The sequence below is a fragment of the Poecilia reticulata genome, chromosome 1 (genome assembly GCF_904066995.2).
Source record: "Poecilia reticulata chromosome 1, P_reticulata-male-v2, whole genome shotgun sequence".
Classification (NCBI taxonomy): Eukaryota; Metazoa; Chordata; class Actinopteri; order Cyprinodontiformes; family Poeciliidae; genus Poecilia; species Poecilia reticulata.
This window is the reverse complement of record NC_088830.1, coordinates 18,604,534-18,632,388: the sequence shown is the minus strand read 5'-3', so window position 1 is coordinate 18,632,388 and position 27,855 is coordinate 18,604,534. Positions and strand designations below refer to the sequence as shown.

At 39.3% G+C, this 27,855-nt stretch overlaps 2 protein-coding genes across 5 annotated transcripts; one reads left to right on the top strand and one right to left on the bottom strand.

Moving 5' to 3' along the window:
• Positions 1-20,823, top strand: acsl1a (acyl-CoA synthetase long chain family member 1a). Of its 3 annotated transcripts, none has more exons than XM_081607988.1 (21): positions 1-120; positions 11,002-11,214; positions 11,942-12,059; positions 12,147-12,211; positions 12,302-12,403; positions 12,642-12,741; positions 12,828-13,003; positions 13,093-13,125; positions 13,288-13,339; positions 13,448-13,521; positions 14,860-14,937; positions 16,443-16,577; positions 16,702-16,836; positions 16,955-17,050; positions 17,510-17,582; positions 17,716-17,804; positions 18,473-18,589; positions 18,681-18,824; positions 18,923-19,024; positions 19,107-19,178; positions 19,337-20,823. In XM_081607988.1, the coding sequence occupies exons 2-21, from the start codon at positions 11,020-11,022 to the stop codon at positions 19,475-19,477; spliced, it is 2,097 nt and encodes a 698-aa protein (XP_081464114.1). In that variant the 5' UTR covers positions 1-120; positions 11,002-11,019; the 3' UTR covers positions 19,478-20,823. The 3 variants fall into 3 exon arrangements, with proteins under 3 accessions (XP_081464114.1, XP_008409852.1, XP_008409835.1); XM_008411630.2 differs by lacking the exon at positions 1-120 and adding an exon at positions 8,043-8,199; XM_008411613.2 differs by lacking the exons at positions 1-120; positions 14,860-14,937 and adding exons at positions 8,043-8,199; positions 14,734-14,811.
• On the bottom strand, positions 20,109-27,828 carry primpol (primase and polymerase (DNA-directed)). Of its 2 annotated transcripts, none has more exons than XM_008411663.2 (14): positions 27,521-27,828; positions 25,831-26,044; positions 25,654-25,748; positions 25,432-25,570; positions 23,825-23,972; positions 23,645-23,741; positions 23,447-23,571; positions 22,742-22,904; positions 22,538-22,635; positions 22,185-22,271; positions 21,743-21,851; positions 21,580-21,656; positions 21,432-21,478; positions 20,109-21,336 (listed from the first exon to the last, which is right to left on the bottom strand). In XM_008411663.2, exons 2-14 carry the CDS (start codon positions 26,002-26,004, stop codon positions 21,118-21,120), a joined length of 1,578 nt encoding a protein of 525 aa, XP_008409885.2. In that variant the 5' UTR covers positions 26,005-26,044; positions 27,521-27,828; the 3' UTR covers positions 20,109-21,117. The 2 variants fall into 2 exon arrangements, with proteins under 2 accessions (XP_008409885.2, XP_081464127.1); XM_081608001.1 differs by lacking the exon at positions 27,521-27,828 and adding an exon at positions 27,324-27,503.
• Positions 27,829-27,855: the final 27 nt, after the last annotated feature.

Genomic DNA, 27,855 nt, shown 5'->3' with positions numbered 1-27,855 from the left:
GTTATTGGCTGAGAGCAGCAGCAGTAGGGAATCTAAAACACAGACTTCCGCCGCTGCCGTTCCCGCTGCTGTTGCTGCTTCTTCTTGAAGAATCGCAATAAAGTCTGCAGCTGCTCACAGGTTAGTTCACTTGGCTTTTAAAAAATAAAAACCACACACAGAGACATATTACAGCCTGTGGCTGAGATATGAGATCAAGATGGCGATTTTGCGCCTCGTAAAGCAGGATGCGAGCGTTTAAAACGTTGTTATTGTTTTCATTAGAAGTGAGCCACGTTTTGTTTCCTTTTTTTTGACGCATCTTCATTTCCGTTTTTCTTCACATTACCTCCGTGTTCAGCTGATTAAAACACAAAACGCGTTAGTTTCTGTTATATGCGTGACGAAGAACCCGCGTGCGCATAAAGGAGGGTTTTGAAATGAAAATAGAGATGGATGGACGCGTAGCATCATGGATGATTTGGTACACAGTGTGCAATGATCTACTCTGACTGCAAACTTTGCTGGGTTTTTCCTTTTTCTTTGTGGACCTGTTTCCCTGCAGCTTTGTGGCATAAATGCCGCCCATCTCTTTGCTGTTAGTTTATTATTTGATAGTTGGGAGTGTGTCAGAGGAGCAGTGAAACCTTTATCTTTCAATTCATGTTCTGTGCATCCCGCCACTTCGATCATCACAGCGTGTATGTGTGTATGCGTGTGTGTGTGTGTGTGAGCAGTTAAACAGAACATCCTCACATGAGGAAGTAAGTTTGGTGTTATGAACAGCAGACCTGTGGCTGCACCACAGTTTCTTTTTAACCTGTTTCATATCAGACATTATAGATGCCAACACACAAAAAAAATCTTTATATACAAATCTCTCTTTACTGTTTAAATTTGAAATAAAAACTGTCTTTCTGTAACGGTGTTTTATTTGTAACTGTAGGCTACAATGGCAAAATATATGTTTTTGTTCTTTTACTTGGTTTTGCCATTTCAAATAGTGTTAGAGGTCCTCCTATTCTATTTTTTTTAACTGTGAATCATAACATAAGGAACAATTATTTACAACAATGTGATGGCAAATATCTGAAATGTGAGTTTCCCATTGATATTCTTATTCTTATTCAGATGTCTATTGTATTCACAGACACACCCCAAATGCGGCCAGGTTGCATATAGGTTATTTTCCGACCCTTTGTTAACAGTGGACAGGTGTGACTCTGTTGATTTAACACAACCTGTTTTGGTTATGGGTTTGATGCTGCATACAAGGTTACGTTTTCAAACCAAAAGAAGGTTTAAAGTTACAACTCTCTAACCTCATTATGTCCAACAATATCTTAACTGAAAAACTGTTGCAGCTGAATATCAGAATACATACTCTGTGCAAGTGTTTTCATAGAATTCTTGAATTTGTTAAAACATATTGCCTTTATGATCAATTCTTTGGTCAAAAACTAAATGTTGAATAAAGTTTGCACTAGCTAACAACTTAGCAAGTAAAGCACTAATTACTAATGGAATCAACGTCAATAATACAACTCACTGACTTTAATACCATTGTGGAGCATCGTTTTAGTGTCTTTTCATTGCATCATGTGGAAGTACACTGATGTCTGATCTGGTTGTTGCTTTGTTCAAAATGGCAGCCTTTAAGGAACGATGAAGCTACTTCAAGGTTCTTCTCTTGCCAAACTGAGTTGCAGGTTTTGACCAAACATTTGGTTAACAGTCACCCACTTTATGCCCCGTCTGAATAAACCCAATATACAGGTTAAGTAAATAACCCAGCACTTTTTAGTGAGGGGAAGAAATGTGCTTGTTGATATCTAGAGATATTTTTCTGCAAAGGCTGCTTCCCTAATATAAAGAGCTGAAGTCTAAATGTTTCTGGCATCAGCATCTTTACTTATGAGCTTGAAAAGTCTAAATGAATTTCTTAACTAAAAGGAAGCTGGCACAAGCAATGCTCAGTTTTCAGGGTCACAGTGAATACAGTTGCCAAGCAACCAGTGGAAATCCACAGACAGGGGTGTATTTAGCCATAAATTCAGGGGCCCGTGCCCATCCCTTCTAACAAATCCCATGTTTCTTGACTGAAAGAGCTACAAAGAGACAAGTGTTTATTTTTATTTAATTTTTTATTTTTACAGCAGAATAATCTGAATTTCAACAAATCTTGGCTTTATACAAATATGGTGCTTCTACTGTTGCAGAAATTATAATTAGTGTTTCACACCTCAGTATATTTCCTGACAAACTGTTTGGTTAGTGTTGCTTGAACTATGCTGGCCTGCATTATCAGGCCTGAGCTTGGTTTGAAACCTTCTTTGTGCTGCCAGAGGTCCAATTTGAAGGCGTCCTTGAAGCACACAAAGACACAGAGAAAGTCAATATTGTGAGATTTCTACCACAGAAAAACTCAAGAAGTAATAATATCACAGCAAAACCCTGTACAAGAAACAAAATTAAGGAATAGATAATTATAGATTTTTGTGTTCTGCTGCTTGGAAAACCTTTACTTTAGTTTGCAAGTGCCAAATACAAGTTCATTTAATGTTGTTGTTTTTTTAAAAATTTAGGTTCTGTGTTGATGGTTGTGTTCTATAAACATGCACAAAACATAGGCAGTAAAGCCCAAAATGATTCATACCCACTGCAGATTTAGATTTAACACCTATTTAATTCAATCAACAATTTTGTTGCTGACACCAATGAGACAGACCTCTTACAGAGGATAATAAAACAATGTAAACCCACCATTAAGTTTGAAAAGAAACACATGCATGTGTTTTTATTGACATTTTAATTAAAACTAATTATTATACTTTTCAATAATCAATGGAACAATCCTGATAGGCAGGGACTTCTTATTGTTCACCAGCTTTTTTGCATAAATTCACTGGTATGTGGGCAATTTATCTTTGCTGATGAGCTCCATGTGTTTGAGGTTGGAAGGCCTCCTAACCATCATCCTAATCTTTAACTCCCTCCACAGATTCTCTAACTTTTAGATTCAAGTTGAGACTCTTGCTGAGCAATTACAGAAAATTGGTATTCCTTCCAGTCAGGAGAAACAATCTGCTATGTCTAATACATTTTATTAGACAAAATGTGGAAAGATTCCTGCGGCATAAAAAAAAAAAAAATTATACCATAGACCGTAAAGCAATATACTTTTTGCAGAAATCCTTCTGTGAGTGTCCTCAGCTGGTTTTAGACAGATGCAGGCAGACAAGGTGCAGACACTGCAGGCATTTTAAAGTAAACTTCCTTTTACAGGAGTCTGTGGAATGCAGACTGAGTGAGGGGTCCTTTTTTTTCTCCTTCTTTTTAATTGACCACACAGTGCAGTTTTTCCACATCCGTGGCAAACAGAGAGACAGTAAAGTGACCGTGGAGAAGTCACATGTTTCCCCTTTGAGCACAGGAGCAGATTTCTTTATAGCAAACAGAGGGAGAGACTGTGGCTCTGTGACCCTGTCATTACGCTGTCCTCGGTCATTTGAGAATACCAGCATGACTCTGTCTGTTGTGGGACTTAGAGCAGCCAAAAAGAGCTGATGTTTACAACACAATCAGCCTGTATGTGTGACCTTCACAGCGGGAAATTAAGATCAAACTTTAAGGTTGACTGTCATCATCCCAACAACTTTTAAGTCTTGTACCATGACTACATTAAGTAGGAAAAGAAAAAACTTATTGTGAGAGCAGAAATTACCCTTGCAGGATGAACAAATCTGATCTGCATGGTTGTTTGAGCGGAACGACCTACTTGGAAGTCCTAAAGAACTGTTTTCTTGTTTGTTTTTGGTTTTTTTCAAATCAAATAAAATGCTAATCTTAACGTCATCTCAGGAAAGTTGACTTCAGTGCACAGATTTCTGATGTAACGCACTCACCTATTTAACTTATTCTGATTTCACTGCAAAAATAATATCTAAGGACATGACACAGTTTGCACTTCTGGTGAAATCTGCTGTTTTGCAATAGAATCAAAGCTTTCTTGAAGCTTCCTTTCATTTTTTTTTAACTCTTAAGAGTTGATTTGAAACAGTGTGAAAATGGCTAACCTTAAGTCTCATTCAGTCAATTACACTTTTCCCACCAAAAAGTTTTCATTTCCGCCTGGTAGATCTTGGGCGTGCTTTGTTTACGAGATTACATTTTTAGCTTCAAACCAGTCGATCACCAGTAAAGGCAGCCGATTCCTCGGTGCATCTCGAAAAGCAAGAGCTCCCTCTGTTCATCCGTCATCAGTCCTGAAAAAAGAAACAGTTTAAATATGTTTGAATGTGTGTGTGTTACGACGGGTCCATGAGCCATTGCAAAAGACATGGACACACAGGCTTCAAAAATAGTAATAATAGGTACGTCATAGCCAGATCTACAAATCTGACTGACGGAATAACATTTAGTAGCTGGCTGCTTTGAAAAACCCCTGTGGCCCTCAGGTTGGTGGTGACATTGTTGAAAAAATTTGTTTTTATTACAGAACCAATTCATGTTGTAAAAGCAGCAGAAGTTGAGGAATCGGCCTAAGTAGCTGTTTTCACTCTCGATGCTAAATTAACTGGCTGATTTGCTCCAGCTTCACACTAATACTCAAGAATACTAGTTATCAAATGTGACCCTCAGTCAGACCGGACAGTGTGATCAGTGTGCCGGTACTCTCTATTTGCTCTGCGTTAAGAGTGGTGTGTGTCCTGACTCTTTGCTGGTTGGAAACTCTTGGCAGACGTGTGACCTTTGCTCTACTTCACTAACCCCTCCTCCAGCCTTCCCGCTCTATACATTTCCATGCTGTGCCTCATGTGACCGGCAGTGTGAGGTTTCATCATCGGGGGGCAGGACCTGCTCTACTCAGCGTGGTCGTCTTGTCCAAGGTCAGCCTTCGGTTCCTAAAACCGGGGCTGAGAGGGATTGGGCGTAGGGTGGACACGAGTCAGGAAGTGCAGAAAAGACGTCACACTGCGGCCACATGAGCCTGACCAGCCATCTGACAGCAGCACAGTGACAAGCAGCATGCCTCTCTGTGTGACTTGTTGCAAGGTCTCAGCTGTCCTTCCATTTTCAGACAGCCCCTGTTCATTCACCTTTGGAAAACAAGCACAACTGGTCTGGCTTTGCCTTGAAACGTTAGCCTGTAAATGTAGATGGAAAGAGATTTATGTATGATTAAAGCCATTTGGTCTTTTTGTTGGAATATTCCCTGTGGGGCAGGGTGTGCCGGTTGTGACTTTATCACTGAGCCAACGGGTGCACCATTAGTTTTGGTGGTGCTCCTACTGAACCACAGCGTGAAGACCTTGGGTGCTTGTTGCAAACAGAGGTGGAGAAGTCACCGGTTAACGTTGGTGCACAAGATGAGCTACGGTTTGCTTCAGATTTCCTCCATTTTTGTCATGTTTCACACTGGGATTTCAAGTGATAAACACAATAGTGTGCATATTTGAGAAGTCAAAGAAGAAAATACTGTTTTGCAATCTCAACCTGCTTTAAATGTCTCCACAATTGAGATTAGATCACAGAACTTCAAAGTTGTGCGCAACTTTGTGTAAGTGTATGTTGTACAATCTCAATAAAATACATTGAAGTTTTTGGATGTAACTTGACAAAATGTACAAAAGCTTAAGAGGTACAGGTACTGAAGTGCTGTATCTTAACTGTGTTATGTTTATTTCTTTTTCTTTTTCGAAAAAAGATGTGATGTTATTGTATCAAATAAAGCTTCAGCTGATAGTTTTTAGGGTTTTCTTTTTTAATTACTACTGAAACTATCAGTTCTAAGCGAGGCTTCATAGTTTTCAAAAATAGCTACAGCGGAATTTACAGCCCTGATTCAAACATGGTGACACTTTTGCTGTTGGGAATTTGATTTAAAGATAAATTACCTGAGATTAAGATAATTTTATTTTACCTCTAATGTGTCACTCAGATATTTTCGTGTGACTTCCTGTAAAGTACAGATATTTCGCTTCTTTGCGAGAAGTGAAATATTGTAGAGGAAATCGAGTGCGTCTGACCAGCATTGTGTCATATTACTCTTAACTTTCTGGCTGCGTCTGGATTGGCTCGTGTTAACAAGCGAAGCTTCGATATGCCTTCGAGCTGCTGGAGGGAGCTGCCAGCCTGTCTTCATGTTCTGTTATGTGTCAAATGACCTTTCTGCCCTTCCCACTTTCTCCCCCACTCCCCTGATCCCAGTGTCTTCTGCTGGAGTGTGGTGTGACTTGTGAACTTGCGCAGCCATTGGCTTGTGAGTCTTCCAGGCCAAGTATGGAGAGAGGAGGTGGGTGGGGTGGTTTTTTACTACTACCTTTCACCTCCAACGACTGTTGGCACATATAATCTGCAGGAGGCAGTCTCTGAAGGGGTCTGTTGCTCGTATTTTCATTTTACATCTTTGCTACAAGTTTTTCTTCTCGTCTCAGTTGAAAACGATAAAGAGATAACATTAAGTCATTTAGGTTTATGTTAAATTGTTAAATTCTTAAAGAGCAGAATTTTTGTTATCGTGTCTTACAGCGATTACCACACTTTTTGGCCGAAAAGTTTTTAAATAGATGTGTCACATATGAAAGTAGTTTATCATATAGATATTGTTTTTATCAATATAACCCACCAAAGTATGATACCTAACATGTTAATGTAACACAATAAATTGACTTTTCTACATTTCCTGATACTCGTCTGCTTTCTGTCTTTGCTGTATCTCCTAAAAAATATCTGAATCAAAATAGTAATTTTTTTTATAAAACTCAAATCTTTACTTTTCTTTTACCAAAGCTTCACATGGCTAATCTGAAGATGCAGTAAAAAAAAAAGTTTGTTATACTCCACTCTATAAAAAATGAGATGTCCAGACTAGAGTCAATGTTAACAAACGGATACAGAATATGGAGCCAAAAAGTAGAAGTTATGTGGGGCGTCAGTGAAAAAAAGGCTTAAGGAGTAAAAATACAAAACCATATATTGCTGTTAACTTCTTGCAGAGAAACATTGGGAGTGCAACAATCTGGTTACATGCTGCCAGTGGTAGCTACCAAGAGCTGTTAGTTTAATTGGAGCGATGGCTTTTTGTTTCCACTGTGGGATGTAACTTCTTCCATGCCAGAGCTTGTTGGTTGTAAGGATAGTTTCTGTGAAGGTTTTTACTGCAATTCTCACTGGGGTTTACTTGTTCTCCACTGTCATCCCCTGATGACGCATCAAAAAAGTTTTTTCTGAGGTTTAGCTAAAACAATGTTTTCCGAAGTAATTAATTGGCAATTAATTAGGCTGTCAACTCTGGTAGCTGACAGCTTGTGGAAATCCCCTAACATGCTGCTCTGGGCTTGTTATCTGGCACTCCATTAGTTTCCACATTCTGACTTTATGTGTTTAATGACACTGAAAATATCTCTCCCAGATCCAAATGTTGTCTATTTTTTAATAAGTGAGGGAAAAATATTTTAACTGTCTTCCAGCCAGCTGGCCAGCAGTGTGCAGCAACAGGCAGGAAGGGAGACACCCGTCCCTTTAGCACCTTCTCTGACTTCTCATTAAAAGGGATTTAAACTGCAGGAAAAGTTTGATGAATAATTGAAGGTATTTTGAAACTTCAACTTTTTAAAGGCTCCACCCTTCAGGTTGGACAACCAGCCTTAAGGTGGTAGCACCGCCTTACGGTAGACACTTAGGCTAATTGTCTTTGTTGAGCTACATTCAGGTGTTTCGGTTTCCTCCAAAAATGAAAACGGCACAGTTTCCAAATAATGTTTCATGTTTGTTTCACACTCCGAAACACCTGTGGAAACAAGTCTTTAAATCACTGTGGACAGCTTCACCTTTCTTCTTGCTCTGTAAAAATTACAACAACACTCAAAATTTTGGATGTTGTTCTAATTTTTTGTTTAAATTTGTGCTGAGCAGGACAGAAATCTTGACTGCACATCCGGTGTGTCTGAGGTGAACAAAAGGGGGAATCCAATCTGTGGGTTTGCTTCAACCCGCCAGCTGTGTGACTCTGCGACGAGCAGCTTGCTGCGTCTCACGCGTCTGTGTTTCTGTTTGAGGAGGGGCGTGTTTCTGCTATTCATAGTTGTGAGAACTTCAGAGGTCTATTGGAGGACAGCGCGAGTCCTTCTAATAGCAACTGCAGCACTGCCAGGCCTTTCAGATAACAGCACCTCGTCACTCTGAAACACAGCCTCGACCCGTCTTCGTTTACGCTCTGTGAGTACAGACATGAATTAAATGTCAGCGTGTCGATAATCTGAGCAGCGCCATCTGACAATCTGTTAAAGTTCATTTCAATTCTAATGAGTCGACCTAGTAATATGATATTACTTCTTTCACGTCGGGCTAAGAAGTAGCAGGTGTGGGATTAAGAAAAACATTCATTAGTCCTTTTATTTCTTCTGTCTTTGACAAGCTAAACTCTTTTCAATGGCTTACTCTTATGTTTTGTAGTCAGGAGATCAAGTTCATTGATAATTATGTTTCATTTATTTCAGCATTAACTGTTTAATCTAACTTTTGTTTGGCATCTGCTTTAAAGTACTTTGCTCCAGTTGGCACTAATCTCACTTGTCATGAGCTTGAGGGTAATAATAGAAGTAGGTGAGAAGTCAATTGTTACCTCTATGACTCTATTTACCTTCACTGCAGAGGTCAGGTCAGTTGACCTGAATGTCCTCAGAGGTTTATAGCAAAAGTAACTTATTACAAATATTGAAGAGTGCATTATTTCCTAAATCTGAGGCGGTTTTTTAAGGCTTATTAACCAACCATATTATTTCTGCTCTAAGCTACAGAGCTATACAGCCAGTTCTGCTATGTCTGATTTTAATATTTCTTTTTTAGCTCTGCTGCAGCGTATTAGCGGGACCTTCTTATTATTTAAAGGAAGTTTCAGCCCAGTGACTTCAACTCAGAAATATTCCAAGCAGAAAGCTTTCATCCCCTCCTGAATTGAGTGTTTGAACGTCTGTGGTTGTTTCCTTATATCTCCGCGGAGGCTTGTGACCAGAAAACGTGCGTGGAGTCGGATTTCCTTCCTACGCACAGCTGTTAAATGAGACGCACATCCTTCCCTTTAAACGCAACAATTGAGAAGGATCAGTGTGAATGAGAGGGCTTTAGATGGAGCTTATGAAAGTGAGAGATGCTGATAATGTGTTTTAATATCAAGATGTTAAAACACATAACGTCACACATAAAGTATAAATTCACAATTGGAATAATGGAGCCACAATGCATATATATGTGCATCAAAGCATAGACCTAACCTTTTATTCAAACATGTTTATTAATTTTTTTTTTTTTAAATGCTATAACGTGCACCCAAATTGTCCAATTCGGATCTGACCGACACATTGCTGCATTATTCTAGCAGAAACGGCTCAATATTCAAACCTCAAATGCTTTAGTGCATGACTGCTGAAAAAGGGAGGACACACCAAAAGTTTGCATCATTGGATGTTCATGTGACGAGGTATTTCTGAAAGCCCAAGAGCACAATGGTGAGCGATCACTGAGTCATAAACACGGTTCCCTGTGGATTTATACCCGAAACGTAATTTTATTCTGTTCTTTTGTGTCTCCTGGTTCTTGTTTTTCCATCAACATGTCAGGATTAGATGTGCATGTCATACACAGAAGGGCAAACTTAAGTAATGACTCCATCAGCAGTTTTAAGGGATTTAGATTGTAGCACCTTGACATACATCAAAGCACCAAAAGAACACAATAGACGTCATATCAGCTAAAATGCGATATTTCACGTAGCCTAGATAAAAGGAAAGTACTCCCTAGCTTAGCTCAAGACTTAATCAGGAAGTTTCTACCAGAACTGTTTTTGTATTTGGAAGTAAAACCGTGTTCTTAGATCTGGAATAGCTCTGATAAACTGAGATCGAAATGCTTTTTTGTCTTTTTTCGTTTATTTCCCTTTAAAGGGTGCCACATTTGCAATGAAAAATAAGTTTGGGTTTAGCAGTAGATTTGATTATGTGAGTTGCATCTATCAAAGTTGTCAGACCAAGTGTTGGAGGCAGTATCACTGCAGTAGACTTTATCAGAGACTAACTACAAGATTTGGTCGGACTGTCTTGCAGGCCTCACTTCAACTCCATTGAGTTCTTGTAGATCTACTTGTGTGTTCATCAAATTCTGGTTGAACCGGGGATGCCAGCTGTAAGTTGTTCCCCACTGAGGAGCCAGACTTGTGCAGCTCCACTTTTTCATGCATCTTAGCTGATTTCTTTTGACTTTACCATTGTGTGAAACAAGAAAGCGATGTGTTCCAGGTGTGGCCTTGAAACACCTCCCAACAGCTCTCAAGCACGATGGTGAGGGGTTGATAATTTGTCCTTGCTTAGCAGCTAAGAGCTTGCAGTCACTGAAGTAACAATGAGCTCCTCTGTGTACAGAAATGTTCTGGTGTCAAATGGGACGCCATCTGCTTGACAGCTGAGTTTTGGCCCAGACTGGCGCGTCAACGGGACAATGACACTGCTGTTTATTGAAAACTGAGTTTTTATTTATACAAATTTAAATTCCAGTAAGGAGCTGCTGCTTTGTTTGTGTTGTTATTCTGGTTTTGGGTGAAAGTAGGTTTTCCATTTCATTTCCAGAATTACTTGGCAACCTAAACTAAACCAAAGAAAGCTGGTAAATTACAGAACATTTTTTTTTTCCTTTGGAAATATGAACATTTTACAGTAACACTTTAAAACAAGTTTTGCTTGTTTTACAGGTTACTTCTGGTTTTTATTTGAAATCGTTGAACAATATTTGTGTAAGCTATTCATCTTAATTACCAAAAAATGATCTCTGACTGTATTTAAACTGTGGTCGTGTTGTCAGTACAGCATTTAAAAAGATAAAGACTTGCTCTATTTGGATGAAACCCTAATTACTGTTAGCAGATGTGTTTTTCAAAAATCTGTCTGAATGAATGAAAAACACTCAAAGTTTTAAGATCCACTAATAGATCAGTGGTCAGTCTGAATGTCTTCCTCTGTTTCTGTGCAGGTTCAGTTTGTATCAGCCATGCAGGCTCAGGAAGTCCTCAGACAGCTGCGGATTCCCGAGCTGGATGACTTTCGACAGTATGTCCGGGGCTTTCCTACGAACGCCCTCATGGGTATGGGCGCCTTCGCCGCCATCACCACCTACTGGTTTGCCTCCAGACCGAAAGCTCTCAAGCCACCGTGCGACCTTACACTGCAGTCACTGGAAATACCTGTGAGTTTTCACAAGCTTTTTTTTTTTTGCCATTTCTTTCAGTTCTGGCGGTCTTTCTGCTCACCAGTATAGCGTACTGGAACCATCAATCCTCAGTGCAGTTATCAGAGTGAACATTCCTAAGCAGCTGGTTTCATGCTGCAGGAATGAGGAGTAGTTTATATCGCAGCTGGTGAAGTGATCTCTGCAGGAAATTGGTTTCAGGGATCTTTGGATTTCCATCATCCAGGTTTTTCTTGGCTGATACTGATTTCTGGTTTCCTCAAGACATTCCTGCTGATTTTATTTGTAAACCAGAGCAGAAAATTGAGAAGAAATCTACTGCAGTTTCTTTTATTATTATTATTATTATTATTATTATTATTATTATTATTATTATTATTATTATTTATTATATATAACAATAAATAAGTGAGAACAAGGGCAAGATTATTCCTATTTATGCAACCCAGTGGACGTTTCTTACCGTTATCTGTGCATCAAAAACACTATTGTTGACTGGAACATCTGAAAGTGGAGTTGTTTGCTAGTTTTGATGCATTCAAAGAACACAATAAAACAAATCTGATTCCTTATTTGACCAGCCAAAAACGACCAGATTCCGATTGGTGCCTCTTCTTTGAAAAATGTCGTCAGCTGTTACTGACGAAAAATGTTTATAGTCTTGATTGATTGCAGGGATGCAGGAGTCACCATGTCTCTGTGGATGTTATTTTGCTCTTCTTAGGGAGGAGATCGTGCCAGAAGGTCAGTGCTGAATGACGGCGACGGAGAGTACATGACACACTATTACAGCGACGCACAGACAATATATGAGGTGTTCATGCGAGGACTCAGGGTGTCAAGTGAGTTTCTGTGCTAAGATGTTGACTCTGCAAACACCTGAAGAGACCAAACGGAGTTCAGGATGCCACCTCTGTTTTCTGTGGTAGATAACGGGCCTTGCCTTGGGTCGAGGAAGCCAAACCAACCGTACGAGTGGCTGTCTTATCAAGAGGTAAGCTGCAGAGTGCTGCTGAAAGGAAACGCCTGCTTCATCTCAAATGTGTTTTTTTTTTTTTTTTTTAAATGCCCTGTTTCTGACAAGGTGGTGGACAGAGCACAGCGCATCGGTTCTGCCCTTCTTCACAGAGGTCACTTTCACACAGGCGACAAGTACGTCGGCATCTTTTCACAAAACAGACCCGAGGTAACGCACGTTTTTTTTGTTGTTTTTTTTAAATTAACAAGCCATTGGTTTTATCTGATTTCCATTTGATATCAGTCTTCTTGTACATGCAACAATATCTTATATTTAACTTATTTTCTCTCCATCCATCTTTATACAAATAGTTGCATGTTGTGCTTCTGACATGGCAGGCTTTCTTCAGTGCAATAATAATATTGATTTAAATGCATCAAACCCACCTGCTCTGTTTTTGCCACAGTGGACCATTTCAGAGTTGGCCTGTTACACGTACAGCTTGGTTGCAGTCCCGCTGTATGACACGCTCGGCACAGAGGCCATCGGCTACATTATTGAGAAAGGTACAAACTAATTCCTCCATCACATGCTGTGAACCAGGAACTGAAGAGTTCAACCACTCAGCATGTCGTCTCCGTCTCTGTTTCAGCCACCATTTCAACAGTGATATGTGACGTAGCAGAAAAGGCTCGGATGATTCTGGACTGCATCAGCGGCCAGGGAAAGACCGTGAAGACCATTGTTCTCATGGAAGCTTTCGACAAGGAGCTGGTGAGCCGAGCAGCGCAGAGCGGGGTTGAGATTCTCAGTCTGAAGGAGTTTGAGGTAAGGGTCTGACTTGTTTCTGCTCCATAAAAAAAAAAGTAAACGTCTCCACTTTTGTTGAGAGATTTTTGTTCCGTTTGTTTTTTCAGGCCATCGGTGAAGCTAATCTTCAGAGACCAACGGTGAGTAGAAACAGCACAGATCCTCTGACCTGATAAGCAAGATGTGGCTCCTGATTGTTTTAATAACATAACATTGTTATTAAAACTCCATCTATAAGACATTACCATTACAATGCACACTTTGATCCAAAAAATGAGCAACATCTGTCGTCTTAACTACAGCCTCCCAAACCAAATGACCTGGCAATCATCTGCTTTACATCTGGAACTACAGGTAAGCCCAGGAATCAGGCTACTTGGACGCTTTTCAAACAATAGATTTTTTTTCACACTATTGGATGTGTTTTCTCTATTGTTCCTGAGCTTTTGTGTTTTAATGCAGGAAACCCTAAAGGCGCAATGCTTACTCATGGAAATGTAATCTCCAACACCGCAGCGTTCATTAAAGTAACACAGGTAAAAGATTCAAGATTTTCGCCTTTATTCCTCTCGCAATCTGACTGATGACATAAATAAAACTGAGAATATGTCCCTGTAACAGCAGAATTTTTAAGATTTTGTCATAATACAGAAAAAATATTCATGCCTCAATTTTTTAAAATATTTTGTCACATAACAGCTACAAATGTTAAAGCATTTTAAAAGGGAGTGAAACGATTTTGTGTGATATACCAACAAAGTAGTGCATAACTGTGAAGTGGAATAAAAGTTATACATGACTAAACACATTTTCTGAAGAGCAAGAAACACAGCAGACAGATTAGGGACAAAGTTAGTTGATTTCACTTTTTAATTCTCTGCAAAAGCTACCAAGACATGTAGGTTCACCAAGCAAGGAGATCATTAATCACTGAAGACATTCATGGTAACTTTGGGAACCACCAGAGATCCACCGCTGCTCAGGGTGGGGCGCACCGTGGAAACATGAAAAATCATTCTAATTATAGTAATCATAATAACAACGTGCTAAAAATACAAATATGTAAGGCATCTCAATAGATTCAATACAAAAGTGGTATTTCTACTTTAGGAACATATTAATTTCCCGTCACTGGTCTTCCCGTGGTAGATCCTCTCATCCCGCCTCCCAGTGGATATTATCCCTCAATCACAAGTTTGGCCAGAATCTAGAATGTTTAGAGTAGGAGTTTCTCATACAGCGCACAGAACCGGAGCTCTGAATGGCTATCGACACCACTGCCAACAAGCAAAGCATTGCCACATCATGTGCAAAGCATCGTTTTCTTGGTGAAGCACGATGAAAGCAGCGCCGTGCTCTGGTAAGAAAACCTTCTGCAGACGTCAGAAAAGAAGAGGCTGTGGAGGTTTGTTCCCCTTGCAACACGACAACAGCCTAAAAAGCGCTGTCAGAGCTACGATCAAATGGTTTAGATCAAAGCATATTCATGTCAGTCTCCACAAACTTTTTCATAATTTTAATAGTAAAAAACAAAAACGTCACTCCACTTTATGCCTATGCACTGCATTGTGTTTTATCGTCGAACATAACGGAACAAAACGTCAAAACTTTCCAGGGGCATTAACAGTTTTTGCGAGGCGCTATTGAGTGTAGATGGATTGGTTTGAAGCTATTTGCCTCTGTCTGACCTTCTCTGATTCCCTCTCTATCCACCGCCCACCCCCGGCCCCATGTGACCTGTTGCTCAGGACACACTGAAGCCCAGTACCAAAGATGTGCTCATCTCCTTCCTCCCTCTGGCCCACATGTTTGAGAGGGTGGTGGAGGTACAGTACCTGAGTGATCTGCATGTGTTTTCTCTGTGTCCCCTGCAGATACACAGCATGCTGAACCTCCATGACATTCATATATCCTATCTCCCGCTAGCTCACATGTTTGAACGGGTTGTGCAGGTATGTTGTGGACCTAATATACTCTACTTAATATTTGCAATAATTTATTAGTGGAGAACTACTTTTAGCTTTACAGTAAGGCTAACAAAATCTAGTTTTTTTTTATCCTTTTAACCAGCGCAGAAATTTGAAGTTTGCTTAATTTACTCTTGGGGTCAATAAAGTGTTTTTGAATTTAAATGAATTGAAACCTTTTATATTCTGGCAAACGAAGCATTGCCAGAATGCTTGAGAGCGAGCAAGCAAATAGATTATATGCCACTTTGCATATTTAAAAGATATGCAAATGAATCATGTTGTTCTTGTGGGAAAGATGTTGGTGAGGAGTTTCGTGCTTAAGATGTAGGAGATCAAACAACTCTTGGGAGGAGAGCAGAATCACAGGTCAGCCGCTGGAGGACATGTTTAAGAAATCAAACTTTCTGTCATTTACAAACTAGAAATATGTTTTAATAATTTCTGAACAAACAGGACAAGATTTAGTCAAATTTAACTCTAGGCAGTGATGTGAAGAGAATGGTAATGCGTCTTTTCGTCCAGTGCCCGTAAATAACTTTTTCCAGGCGTATTTTTACTCGAAATTATGGAACCTTGAGAATCTCTTACCAGGCCGTCCTCACTGCAGACCCACTGCTCTGTCTCCTGAATGGGAGGATGTCAGTTGTCAGCCAGTTGGTATACACAGCTGCGTTTGAAAATGCTGATATGGAGCAAGTTAAAACAAAAGCAGCCGACCCGTATTGCACCACATCAGTGATCAGTTACTTTCCTTAACTTCCAGGCTTATCTTGAGCAACAAACCCATCCTGTTATCCAACGGACAAACATTAAGAGGAAAACGCAGCGATGTAGCCATTTGATGCAGCTGCCTCTCAGCTCTAAGTCATGCCGGGTTAATTGCTTCCTTCCCAAGCACACCGCATTCGGCGCATCCTCACTCGCTCAGCTGGCTGCCTTCTCCGGAGCTTCATGTGCAGCTTTTGATCCCTAAGCTAAATTGAACGATTTTGTCCAATAATCAGCTTTATTGGACAGAACTGTGTGTGCAAATAAGGAATTTGACTTCTGTTTCAAGCACTCAGCGCATAGACATTAAGGAGAGATACATAAACTTTGCAGGATGTAAAATAAAGGTTAAAAGGAACAGTGCATACATGTATGATGTCTGCACGGCCATGAGGTTTCCCCATTGCGCTGCCTTTCCTGAACCATTAATAGTATCTTTGTGTGTTAAATGAGGTTTTATTTTACCATGAGACCACCTGAACAAAACTCAAGTAATCTGTATTCTTCACAAGTTCTCAAGTGGCTGCTCTAAAACTTGTGGCAGCACAAGTGTTTACTAAAAGACAGAAGTTGGGTGTGATGTAATAACGCCATTAAGTGTTTGTCCACAAACATCAAGTGATAAGATCAAAATGAATTTGTAGAATGCTGCCTTCTAGTGGCCAAAAAAGTGCAGTTTTGATTCACCGTAGAAATAAGTAGCATGTTACCTTCATCAGGGCGTCATCCTCATCCACGGGGCACGGATCGGCTACTTCCAAGGCGACATTCGACTGCTAATGGACGATCTGAAAACTCTGCAGCCAACGGTTTTCCCCGTCGTGCCGCGTCTCCTCAACCGCATGTTTGACAAGGTCAGACGACGCTTGACGTTTCTTCTGTTACTCTGCCTCGCCTTTACTTATCTATTGTGTTGCTTTATTTAGTTAATTTACCCCAATGATGTGGAGAACCTGAGATGTTCTCATTTCTCGACAGGTGTTCAGCCAGGCCAACACACCCCTGAAGAGATGGCTGCTGGATTTCGCCTTCAGAAGGAAGGAGTCTGAGCTGAAAAACGGGGTGATGAGAAAGGACAGCATGTGGGACAAACTCATCTTCAAAAAAGTGCAGGTTAGAAAATAGACGCATCTTGTTCTCCTGAAACCGTATTCTTTAAAAGCATTTTCACCAGGTCTAAGGTCACGTTCTTTGTAACATTTACACTTCAGCACGAATTTAATTTCCACAGATGAGCCTGGGCGGTAGAGTCAGACTCATGATCACCGGAGCGGCCCCCGTCTCTCCAACCATCCTGACTTTCCTACGAGCCGCTCTCGGCTGCCAGGTCAGTCAAACTCATCCTGGATAGATATACTGATCAGAGTCAAAGTGTTTTCATGAGGTTTAGGGAGAGTGATCTGACTGGTTACAAGCAATATTGTTCTCTATGAACACACACCTCAAAGAAAAGCATGGGGTCGGCAGCATCATGCTGTGGGAAGTATTTATGTTAGCAGGAACAGGGAAGCTGGAGTTAATGGGAAGGCGAGCGAAGCTAAATTTGAGCCAATGCTGGAAGAAAACATGGCAGATCCTGGAAAAGGCTAGAAGCTGGGTTGGAGGTTCACAGGTTTACAGAAATTTTTTGACTTTTAACTACTAATTTCATTTATTTGTGGAGAAAGACATCAGTCCCCTAAAATATAAGTGGTCCATATAAATATTATTAATAACTCATATCACTATTTATCGAACTACTGAAGTTCACTTGGCTTCACGTCACCACTGACATCTTTTCTTACAGTTCTACGAAGGCTACGGTCAGACCGAATGCACGGCTGGGTGCACCATGTCCATGCCTGGAGACTGGTCAGCAGGTAAAAGTTTTGGTTTTCAGAAAGTGTTGCTTAAACTCTAAATAAGAAGGCCCTGTTATGAGTAAAAATGTAGCATCTGAGGACAGGAACGTGCAAACAAAAACGAAAATAAACATAAATGTCTTGTCCTCAGGTCACGTTGGGCCTCCTCTGCCATGCAATGCGGTAAAACTAGTGGATGTGGCGGAAATGAATTACCTGGCAGCAAACGGAGAAGGAGAGGTGAGGACCAATCTTTAACCAGGATTTTTACTGGCTGATACATATTTCCAGGATTCTCTAAAATATGATCTACTGATTATCGTACTTTTTTTTTGTTCCTTGAAGACTGTAAAACATACAAACTCATTTGTGTACGCTTTGCTTTAATTCAGCTGTTGAGTTTAGCAGCTATTGACCATTAAATCTAAAAGTTCTAACAGATTATGAACGAATTATTCCCATTTACGCATCAAAGCACGAGTCCCTAAACTTTAACCGGTTTTCATTAAGTCCAAAGCCAAAGTGCATGAAGGTGCACAATGTTGGTGGAGGTATTTGTAGACCGAAATGGTGGCAGTTCTCAGTTTTGATGGATTTAATGAATAGAAAAATTATAGGCCTGAAAAAATCAATTATGATAGGTGCATTGAAGCATTTTTTTTTAGCATACTCTAAAAAAATGAGTATGCAGAAATCAACATAATCTGTGAAAACATCAGATACCATAAAGTAGGTGCAGTTGGATCTGGTGAGTAGATTAAAGAAGGTAAAGAAGTAGTGGTTTGTTACAGAGTCAAAAGCCCTGATGCTTTGTAGATTTAGACAAAATTGTCTAAACTGAGTGTGGAGGAGGTGACTTTTTGCCTTTTTGCGTGATATTTTGATCTGTAACCTGTGTGTCTTTGCAGGTGTGTGTCAAAGGACCAAACGTATTCAAGGGATACTTGAAAGATCCTGAGAGAACAGCAGAGGCAATCGACAAGGATGGATGGCTGCACACAGGCGACATTGGGAAATGGCTTCCAGTGAGCAAAAAACGAAGTAGCAACATAAAACTACGATTCAGAAAATGTGGAAAGTTTTAAGCTATAAAAATGCATTTTGGATTTGCTGCAGAATGGCATTCTGAAGATCATTGACAGAAAGAAACACATTTTCAAGCTGGCACAAGGAGAGTACATCGCCCCGGAGAAAATAGAGACCATCTATAACCGCAGCGATCCAGTGGCTCAGATATTTGTTCATGGGGATAGCTTAAAGGTTAATTATTCATCCAGATCCATTACGTTTTAAAGAAATTGACCTTTTTGTAATGCTACAACTATTTTTGCTTTTCTTTTGTCTTTCTTGTATTTTAGGCATGCCTGGTGGGCATAGTGGTACCGGATCCAGACTTTTTACCTATTTGGGCCAAGAAAAAAGGATTTGAAGGATCCTACCTGGAGCTGTGCAGGAACAAGGTTTGATTTAATAAACGCTGCTGTCTAATAGCACAACTCTAGATTTCAGGTCTGACATGTTTTTTTTTTTTTTCCATTTAAGGATGTAAAGGCAGCCATTCTAGAGGACATTTTGATTTTGGGCAAAGAAGGCGGACTAAAGTCTTTTGAACAGGTATTTAATGTTAGCTAAAATACTTTATCAAATGTCAAAAAACTTTGTAGAAGTGATGCAGCATATTTCACCAGTTTGAATCGACATGAAAGCAGCTTTTCAAGAAGATGTAGAACAAAAGGGAAACCGTCTACTCATTTATTTTGACCCCTCTGTAGGTGAGAGACATCGCATTACATCCCGAGATGTTTTCTGTTCAAAACGGTCTGCTGACCCCCACCCTGAAGGCCAAGAGGAACGAGCTCCGGAGTCACTTCAGAGAGCAGATTGACGAACTTTATGCCAAAATCAAAATGTGAGCTGGAACCAAGTAACTACCACAGCATGGCCACGCAAACAGCCGCTTCTTGAGAGGATTCCGTGCATTTTGTCTACCTGGTGATGATTCAAGTAATTTTGTAGTCGTGTCAAACAAATAGGGGCAACGGATGTCAACTCAATACCTGAAAAACCACACAGAACTCTTGAAAATAGAAACCTGAACTCCTCATGCCTTCACTGCCAGAAAATTTCAGCGACTAAAAAAAGTTTAGCCTTTTTTTATTCTTGGAGAAAATATTCTGAAGTGCTTTTGCATTGACTCAACCACGACTATTTATATGCCAAGCTATTTAATGATTTGGTGAGCTATTTAAGTTGGTATTTAATGTGATCACCATGCCTGTAAATAGTTGTTTTTTTTGTCCTGGAAAACCATATTTGTATGCAGAATAGCATGTCTGAGACTCTGTATTTATAATATCCCGCATTCCCGTGTGTCTCAGCATTGAAGGCTGAAGGGTGGAGTTGATAGGATGTATAAAGAGAAGTTTGGTCAAGAACCTGTTAGGGTTCATGTGCCTTTGTTTTTGTATAGTGCATGTAAAATAGTTCATGTAGCTGTATTGTACAAGCAGAGACGTCTCTTAAAAAAAACAACACATGACTGACTTAAGATGTTAGTCATGATTAGCACAGAGGTTTCCAAAGATCAGGTTTGAAGAGGTTGAAAACACAAAAGGAAAAAAGAGAACATCTTTGCTGTAATATGATCAGCAAAACATTTCACAACATGTCACTTAAGGAGCTTGTGCTGCTTCTGACCTTCCTCTGCTGCCAAAAAATCAACTATCCTGGTAGAAAAAAACAAACCATATAACTTGGAGCACGAAACAACAGCAACTACTTTTAAACGAAGGGATTTATAACATCGCTTTTCATTGTTTATTTTGAGTTGGTGAAATTGGTGAAAACTTGAAATTGTGGTAAATTTTAAAGATGAGCTGCTAATATTTGCTAAAATGGTACTTTCCTGTGTCAAGTTTAAAGTTTTATAAGAAAAAAATATATATATGTGCCACAGGTTACAAGATGAAAGTTTTTTAAGCATATATATGTATATTACACTTTTAGGAGGAGGTTTTCTTGATGATTTTCTGGAAGACAGCATAGTTAACTCAGAAGTCTGCGTGGTGGTCTGAAATCTTCAAGTTGCCTATAATGTCTAATTTCAATTTAGAGCCGTTCTCTGCACAGCTCAATATATCATATCTCTTTGACATTAAAAACTCGTTTTATGTCTCTTGTATAAAAATTGGGGGATGGGGGGATGAAATTTTCTTTGAAAGCATTGGATTGTTGTCAAATAAAATGTCTTCTTTCAACATTTTTGTGAAGTTTTCTGTTGTGTTTATCATTTTATAGGACACTTTTTGTTTATATAAATCTATAAAATATGCAATTCTGTTTGGACTTCAGAAACATTTAATAAACATATTATTGCACATTAAGTAATAAGAACATTAAGGTGACTGCAGTATTTTTTTTTACAAAAATGTGTATCTTTTTATAGTATTCTACCACCATTTATTTATCCTGAGTAAAAAAGTTGTTTTAAACTATGATTTGTTTCGGAGTACGTTCTCCTGTGGCGACTGGAAACGCCTATCTTAGTCGCCCGCTAGGAGTCAAAGTCTGCCACACATGTGAGAAGCAGCTCATCTGAGATCTCAGTTCTTCTTTGTTCAAAATCATTCAGGCTCTTTAAAAATTCCCGCTCGTCCTGCTTGTCTCCCCACACTTCAGGAGTCGCCTCTGTCAGATGCATGGAGCTGCTCGGGGCCTGGCTGGGTTCGATGTTGCCAGTGTCGTCCATTAGGTACGCCTGATCCTCCTCGTCCTGTCAGAGAGAAAGCAGACATGCTAACTCTGATACAAATACAAAAAGTCTTTTTTTTAACTCATTTGCTGTAACACAGGTTGATATGAACTCACCAGTGTCAGGATGTACCTGACACAGATCTCTTGTGGAAGTGGGAAACCTGCAACAGAAAATGCTTCCATCACCACTTTACAACTTCTTCCTTCATAGATAATTTTATTTTGAAATTTTCCATCCCAAAAAACTAAGTCTGAAGCATACTTGAGGACCTGAAGTTCCTGCAGTCTGGATCATGACACTTCTGGTACCAGACCTCCTCTTTAAGGTCCACAACAATCCTGCAGAGGAGGAGGTGGAAAGATGAGAACAGCAGCAGCCCACAGACAGACAGCACTCGGAGCTGGAAGCAAGGTGTCACACTTACATGATGTTGTTGCTCTTATGGAACCTGCTGACGTTTTCACACCAGCGGTATTTGGCAATGTCATAGACAAGAAGTTGGTCTGCAGAAAAGTAGTTCCATCGTCGAATGCCTGGTGAGTTTAGAAACAGATTCAGAGATCTGGGCCCCTGACAACACGGTAACAACTTAATGTTGAAAAACCAACAAAATCCTTGAATTATAACATAGTGGTGCAAGGTATTATTCCAGAAATTATAAATCAATGGTAAAACACGGTTCCCTTCTGTAATAAAAAACTAGTTCAATTTAAGGGATTAAATTGAATTTCTGATCAAATGGAATTAGCAGAATTTCATTTTTCAAAAGATGTGTAGGAAGATTTATTTATTAATTTTTTAAAATTATTATTATTATGGGAAAAGTAAACAGGTTTTTCAAAAGTGCTTCTTGTGATCAGACTTACTTCCCTGAACCCCATCCTTTCTGACCAAAGTAAACACAAAGTTGTCCACTTCTTTGTAAGGAGAGGACAGGCAGCCAGAAAATGTGTCTGTCAGAAATAAAAAAGCAGTTTTGAGTAAAAGCATTCAAAGTAGTAATAAATAAAAAAATAACACTTTGCACCTTTTGCACAATGTATTCATGTAAGCTAGAAAACTTCTACGACACGAAAAACAAGGAATATTTACCATTTTGAAGAGGAAAACTATCAGACTTTTCAACTTCACTGTTTGGCAGACGTTCGACATACAGCAGTGCATAATGATTTATGTGACATGGAGAAAAGAAATATTGTTAAATTAAGTTTGGCAATACCTTGATTTGAATCGAGTCCCTGCTGACTTTGTGCTGTTGGACTTTTAACTTCTTTTGTTTCTGGGGCGTCCCATGTCAGAATCCTCTGGCCCGTGAAACTAATAAAAAAATAAATAAATAAATAAAACAAAGTGTCGGTCTAAACGTCAACCACTTAAAAACTGAAATATTTAAGTTTAAAACATTTCAAAAGCTCAAATGTACCTGACATTACAAACTAAAGAGGCCAGGAAGACATTTTCCTCAGCAGACTTTTCTTTAGCAGGTTCGGCGGTGAACTGGTTGTCTTCAGCCACAGCGAATGCTGCGTTCCTCCCCACCTTTGAGGACTTGTACAGCCGAAAGTTCCTGTTCTTGGTGTACACACCTGTTTGTGTAAATTCACACTAGTAAAATCCAGACATTTAAGATATAAAGCTATTTACAAAGAGTCCACTGACATAAACTTTCCTTAGTCTTATCACTGTAACGTTTATTCATAAGAAGAAATGCAAAGAATTGAACGATGCTAGCAAGATTCTTTTAAAGTTCATTTGATTGACTTTAAAGCTTTTAATGATCATCATCTGTTTTCGCCTTGCAAGCCCTCCAGAGCTCGTTGGTCTTCTGGGAAAGGTTTCTTATCTAATTTAAAAACTAAAACTTGAGGTGATGATTTTTTTTTTTTGCCCTATTCCTACCCACAAAGATCTGAGGGCCACAAAAAGCTTTGATGTTATTAAAACAAACAAAAAAAAGTTCTAATTTATTTTTGCCGTTTCTTGGAAAACTACGTTTTATCTTCATCTGCTTTGTTCTTCTCCACTTAATCCTAAAACCTGATTTTTTTAAATTAAAAATAATATAAATTTAAATACATTTGTTTTATTAAATTTAGTCTTTTAAATAAAACACTGTGGTTCGCCTCACCCAGATCAACAAAAAGACCATCACGACCGTCCTTGTTTTTCACCAGCAGGAAGCTGAGATCTCTCACTTCCTGTTTCTGCCTCTTCGTATCTGGACTCTGAGCTAGTTCAGAATCAATATTGGTGCTGCAATGAGAAGAAGAATTACACAAGGTTATGACAAGCATTTATTTTGACAAGAGTTAAAAAGAAAACCGACTGTCTGTTGTCTGTCAGTGAAATGTCCCCTTTATGAAGACGGCTGTCGCTTTTCAGCTTGCTCATTACGGGCTGAAGAATAGCATGGATGAATCTTCCTAGAAGATAATAATAAGGAATATCAGAGCAATAATCAAAGGAAAACCCCCATCCTAAAGTCTCCATCTGAGGCTGGACATACCAACGTGGATGTTGTCTTTAAAAACTGCGTCTTGTAGCATGAAGATAAGATGTCGACTGAACTTTTCCTCCGTGCTGGAGTCCAGGTTCAGCACATTTTTCACAGAGCATTCAATCCCATAAACTTCCACCAACATGTCGCAGACATACTGCCAACACACACCAACACAGGCAAATGTTAAGGCAACGTACTCAGGGGGCACTTTATTAGATACACCCGTTCATCGGCTTGTTCCCACAAACAGCCAATCACGAGGCAGCAACTGAGTGCCGGGGAAGACGACTTGCTGAGGTTCAAATCGATGAGGAAAAAAAGATTTTTAGTGCGTTTTTATTTGGTGTGAATATTTCTGAAACGTCTGATAACACAAGACCATCACACTCAATTATTGGTTGGGTTTTATAAAAAAATATTCAGAAATCTTAAGTTGCATGTACGAGAATGCCATGTTGATGTCAGAGGAGAACAGGGAGACTGGTTCCACATGACAGAAAGGCAAGAGTAGCGCCACTCGTTCCAAATAACAATACTGTATGTGGAATAGCTGCTCTGAACATACAGGTCAAACTTTCAACCGATGGGCTGAAGCAGAAGATCATACTGAGAGCCACACTTGTCAGATTTCTGTATTTACAGAAAACTGTAATCGCAGTGTCCTGTAATTACAGGAAAACCCTGTTGTTGTTTTTTCCCGAACCTACCCTCAGTTTCCTGTATTTGCAGAAAACTGAGGGTAGATTCCATAATTGCTCATCAGTATTGAACTGAAAAACATTGCTTCTTCCAATAAAATTTGATTCCAGCTGCAACATTTCGATGGTGGAGTCCTCTTGTGGCATAAATAAAATAAAATAATGGATCCATTCCTCCTTATATCAACGGTTCGAGCTGCTGGTGGTGATGTAATGGTGCGGTTGGTTTCTTGGCACACTTTAGCTTTTTGGTACCAGTTGAGCCCAGTTCAAGTGCCACAAACTAACTGGAGTATTGTTGCGGTCCCTTTACGAACACAAAGTCTCCAACTTTTGATGCTTACTTCCAGCAGTGTTATGCCTTTCAAAGCTAAACCAAACTAATCTAGCTTCTTGTATTCCAAAATGCCTGTACAATCCCTAGCTTCAAATCTGATCAAGCTCCTTTGAGATGTGGAGAAATGAGAAAATTGTAGCATGGATTTCAGTGATGCCAGTATGTTTATACGTCAATACAGACCAAAATCCCTGAGGAATGTTTATGACACCACATTGAGGCTATGCCATGAAGAATGAAAGCAGAGCTGAAGGAAAAATGAGTATCTAACCCAGTACTAGTAAGGCCATCCTAATAATGTGGCCAGTGGGTTAGAATGAAACAGCATGGCACTATTATTAAGCTTCACATTAAGCTTCTTTATAAAAAATTCTCACTTCATTTATTGTTGGTTTTTGATGCTTATACTCTTATCAGCAATTAAATAAAATAATCCAACAATTAACTTTGATTAAAGGAAACATGTTCAATATAAACAAAACACCATAGAAAGTAGGACCTTAAGCAAACTGCATGCTATGAATGTTAACGAGTCTGAGATGTCTGATTATTATCATGAGCATTCAAATGTTGCCAACCTGGATGAGCAGGGAAACCATAGACTTCCCATCAGATCCTTTGTTTGAGGGTTTGTGAAACTCCAAGTCAAAGTACAGCTTACACACCGCCCCCTCTGGTATCACCTCATAACAATGCATCAAGGACTGCGGGTACACCCTAGAAAATGTGGAGGTATAAACGGTCATTTAAGATTTTAGTCAGGCAAAAAAAAGTCAAAAACAACAGGAAGTCAGTAGCACCTGTAGTAATGCCACAGTTCGCTGTAACTTGTGACCAGGTAAATCCTTTGGCCCAATGAAGCTTTTTCTTTTTCAAGTGCAAAAACATGAACAGCCTGTAAATCGAACAAATGACAGGCGTTAGCTGCTTTCGCTCCACGCACAGAGTAAACTACATGTTGCTCGTTTAAGAGGCACCTCTTTGCAGCTGTGAGCGAAGCTGATGGCCAGGTTCTGTCGAGGGAAGAGTTTCCAGACAGAGGAGGGCTGGTAAGGCCACAGCCGAGGTTTGTACGGCGCCGTCAGGGGGTTCTGCTGAAACGACTGAGCCAGCCGCTCCACCTTCTTCAGCCGCTCGCCCCACCTGCTCATCCTTAGGTCCTGGTAGCCACTTGGATGCAATTCAATGAGTCTGCAAAGAAAAGGGAGTTTTTTTGGACAATTTTCTGTTTTAACAGCTTAATCTCAAAATAAGAAGAAAACAGAGTTCAAATGGCCTCGGAAGGAAAAGCTAAGTGACAATGTATGGCTTTGGTGAGTTAACATGTAATATTTTGAATGTGTAAAACAGATTTTCCTTCAGTGAGAAAATTCACTGTTTTTACTTTTTAAAATGAGACTTTTAAAAACTTTCTGTCCTCTACTTTAATAACTAATGACAAGGCATCAGTAAAATTAAAAGAAGTTTATCAAATTAGATTATTTTTTATCATTTAGCCTTTTTTGCAAGATTTACCAAGAAAAGTATTCATAACCCTTATAGACCAACACTACGGCGTGCATATTTGTGAAAAAGAAGTAAATGGTAAATGTTTTTTTTTCTTTTACAAATAAAAATCTACAGAGTGCTGCATTCATTTATATTTACATCTTTTTACTTTCACTCCCTACAATAAAACCCAGTGAAACCTGTTACATTCAAAAGGACCCGATTAGTACAGTCCATGTGTGAGTAATTTCATAAATCCAACCGATCAGTGAAGGTCTCAAGAGGAACTCAAGGAACTCATATTGAAGCATCATAGTGCACTATGTCAAATGACTTTTAAATTAAGCATTCATTCATTCATTCATTACAATGAAGTACACTGTGGCCATGAAAATACATTTTTTTATGAAAATGAATTCTATCAGAAGGCCTGTTAGAAATGGCAACAAAAAAAAAGGAAAAATTGGCTTTTAGGGTTGTAAAGGTTGCAGATCCCTCCCTGTTCACCTTCCAGCAGGACAATGACCATAAACATACAGACAGAGCAACAATTATGGTACTCAAAGTGTATTCATGCGTGAGAAAAACCCAGATAACGTTAAGACCTACATCTATTTGAGAATCAAAGATTGAAGTTCCATTCAATATCACTGAGCTTTAACTGTTTTGCCAAGAAGAATGGGCACAGATATCAGTCTTTATGTGCAATAAAGATGGAAACTCACCAAAACACTTGCAGCTGCGATTGCAGCAAAGTGGATGTTTTATAATAAACATTGGATTAACATGTAACGTTTTCCTTCTACTTCACTGGGCCGCATTACCTTGCAATAAAATACATCAAGTATGATGTAATATTGGACAATATTACATCCTATTATTCAATGTTACATTTAGCAGAATGTAGCATAAACAAAAAGATGGCTCATACACTTCATTTTTTTTCCTATTTAAGGTAAATTTCAAGCAGAACTAAACCTACATTTTGGTTGAATTAGCTTTGGGGTTGGAAAAGTAAAAGAAAAAAATAAATAAAACTGAAGCCTCAAGAAGAAAAACTTTCCTCTCAGGAACTACTAATAAATTAACTTGTTAGCTTCAATAGTTTACAGTTTACAGACTCTTCTCCTAGTAGATCGGTTTGTTACATTAACGCTACATTTAGGAAAATATGTCCACCTGTTTGTCCTGAGTCTCCTTCCAGCTTCTGTTTATAACTCGGTGTAAACAGATGTTTCTGTTTTGGCGCTTCACAAACCGGAAACGGGCTTTCTCTGGTCGCATGATTTATCTGCAAATATACAACTCACGTTTCAATCAAAAGCTCAACACTATCATCTCTTATAATACTAGTAACAGTTTTAAAATAATCAAACTGTATAAAGTTGTATGTTATTCGTCAGTTCAGAGAAACCATAGTGTACACCTCCTCTCACATACTAGTTATGGTATCGTCCACTGACACGTTTCCGGTAGAGCTTTTCAAAATAAAACTAACTCATCTAAAATAACGG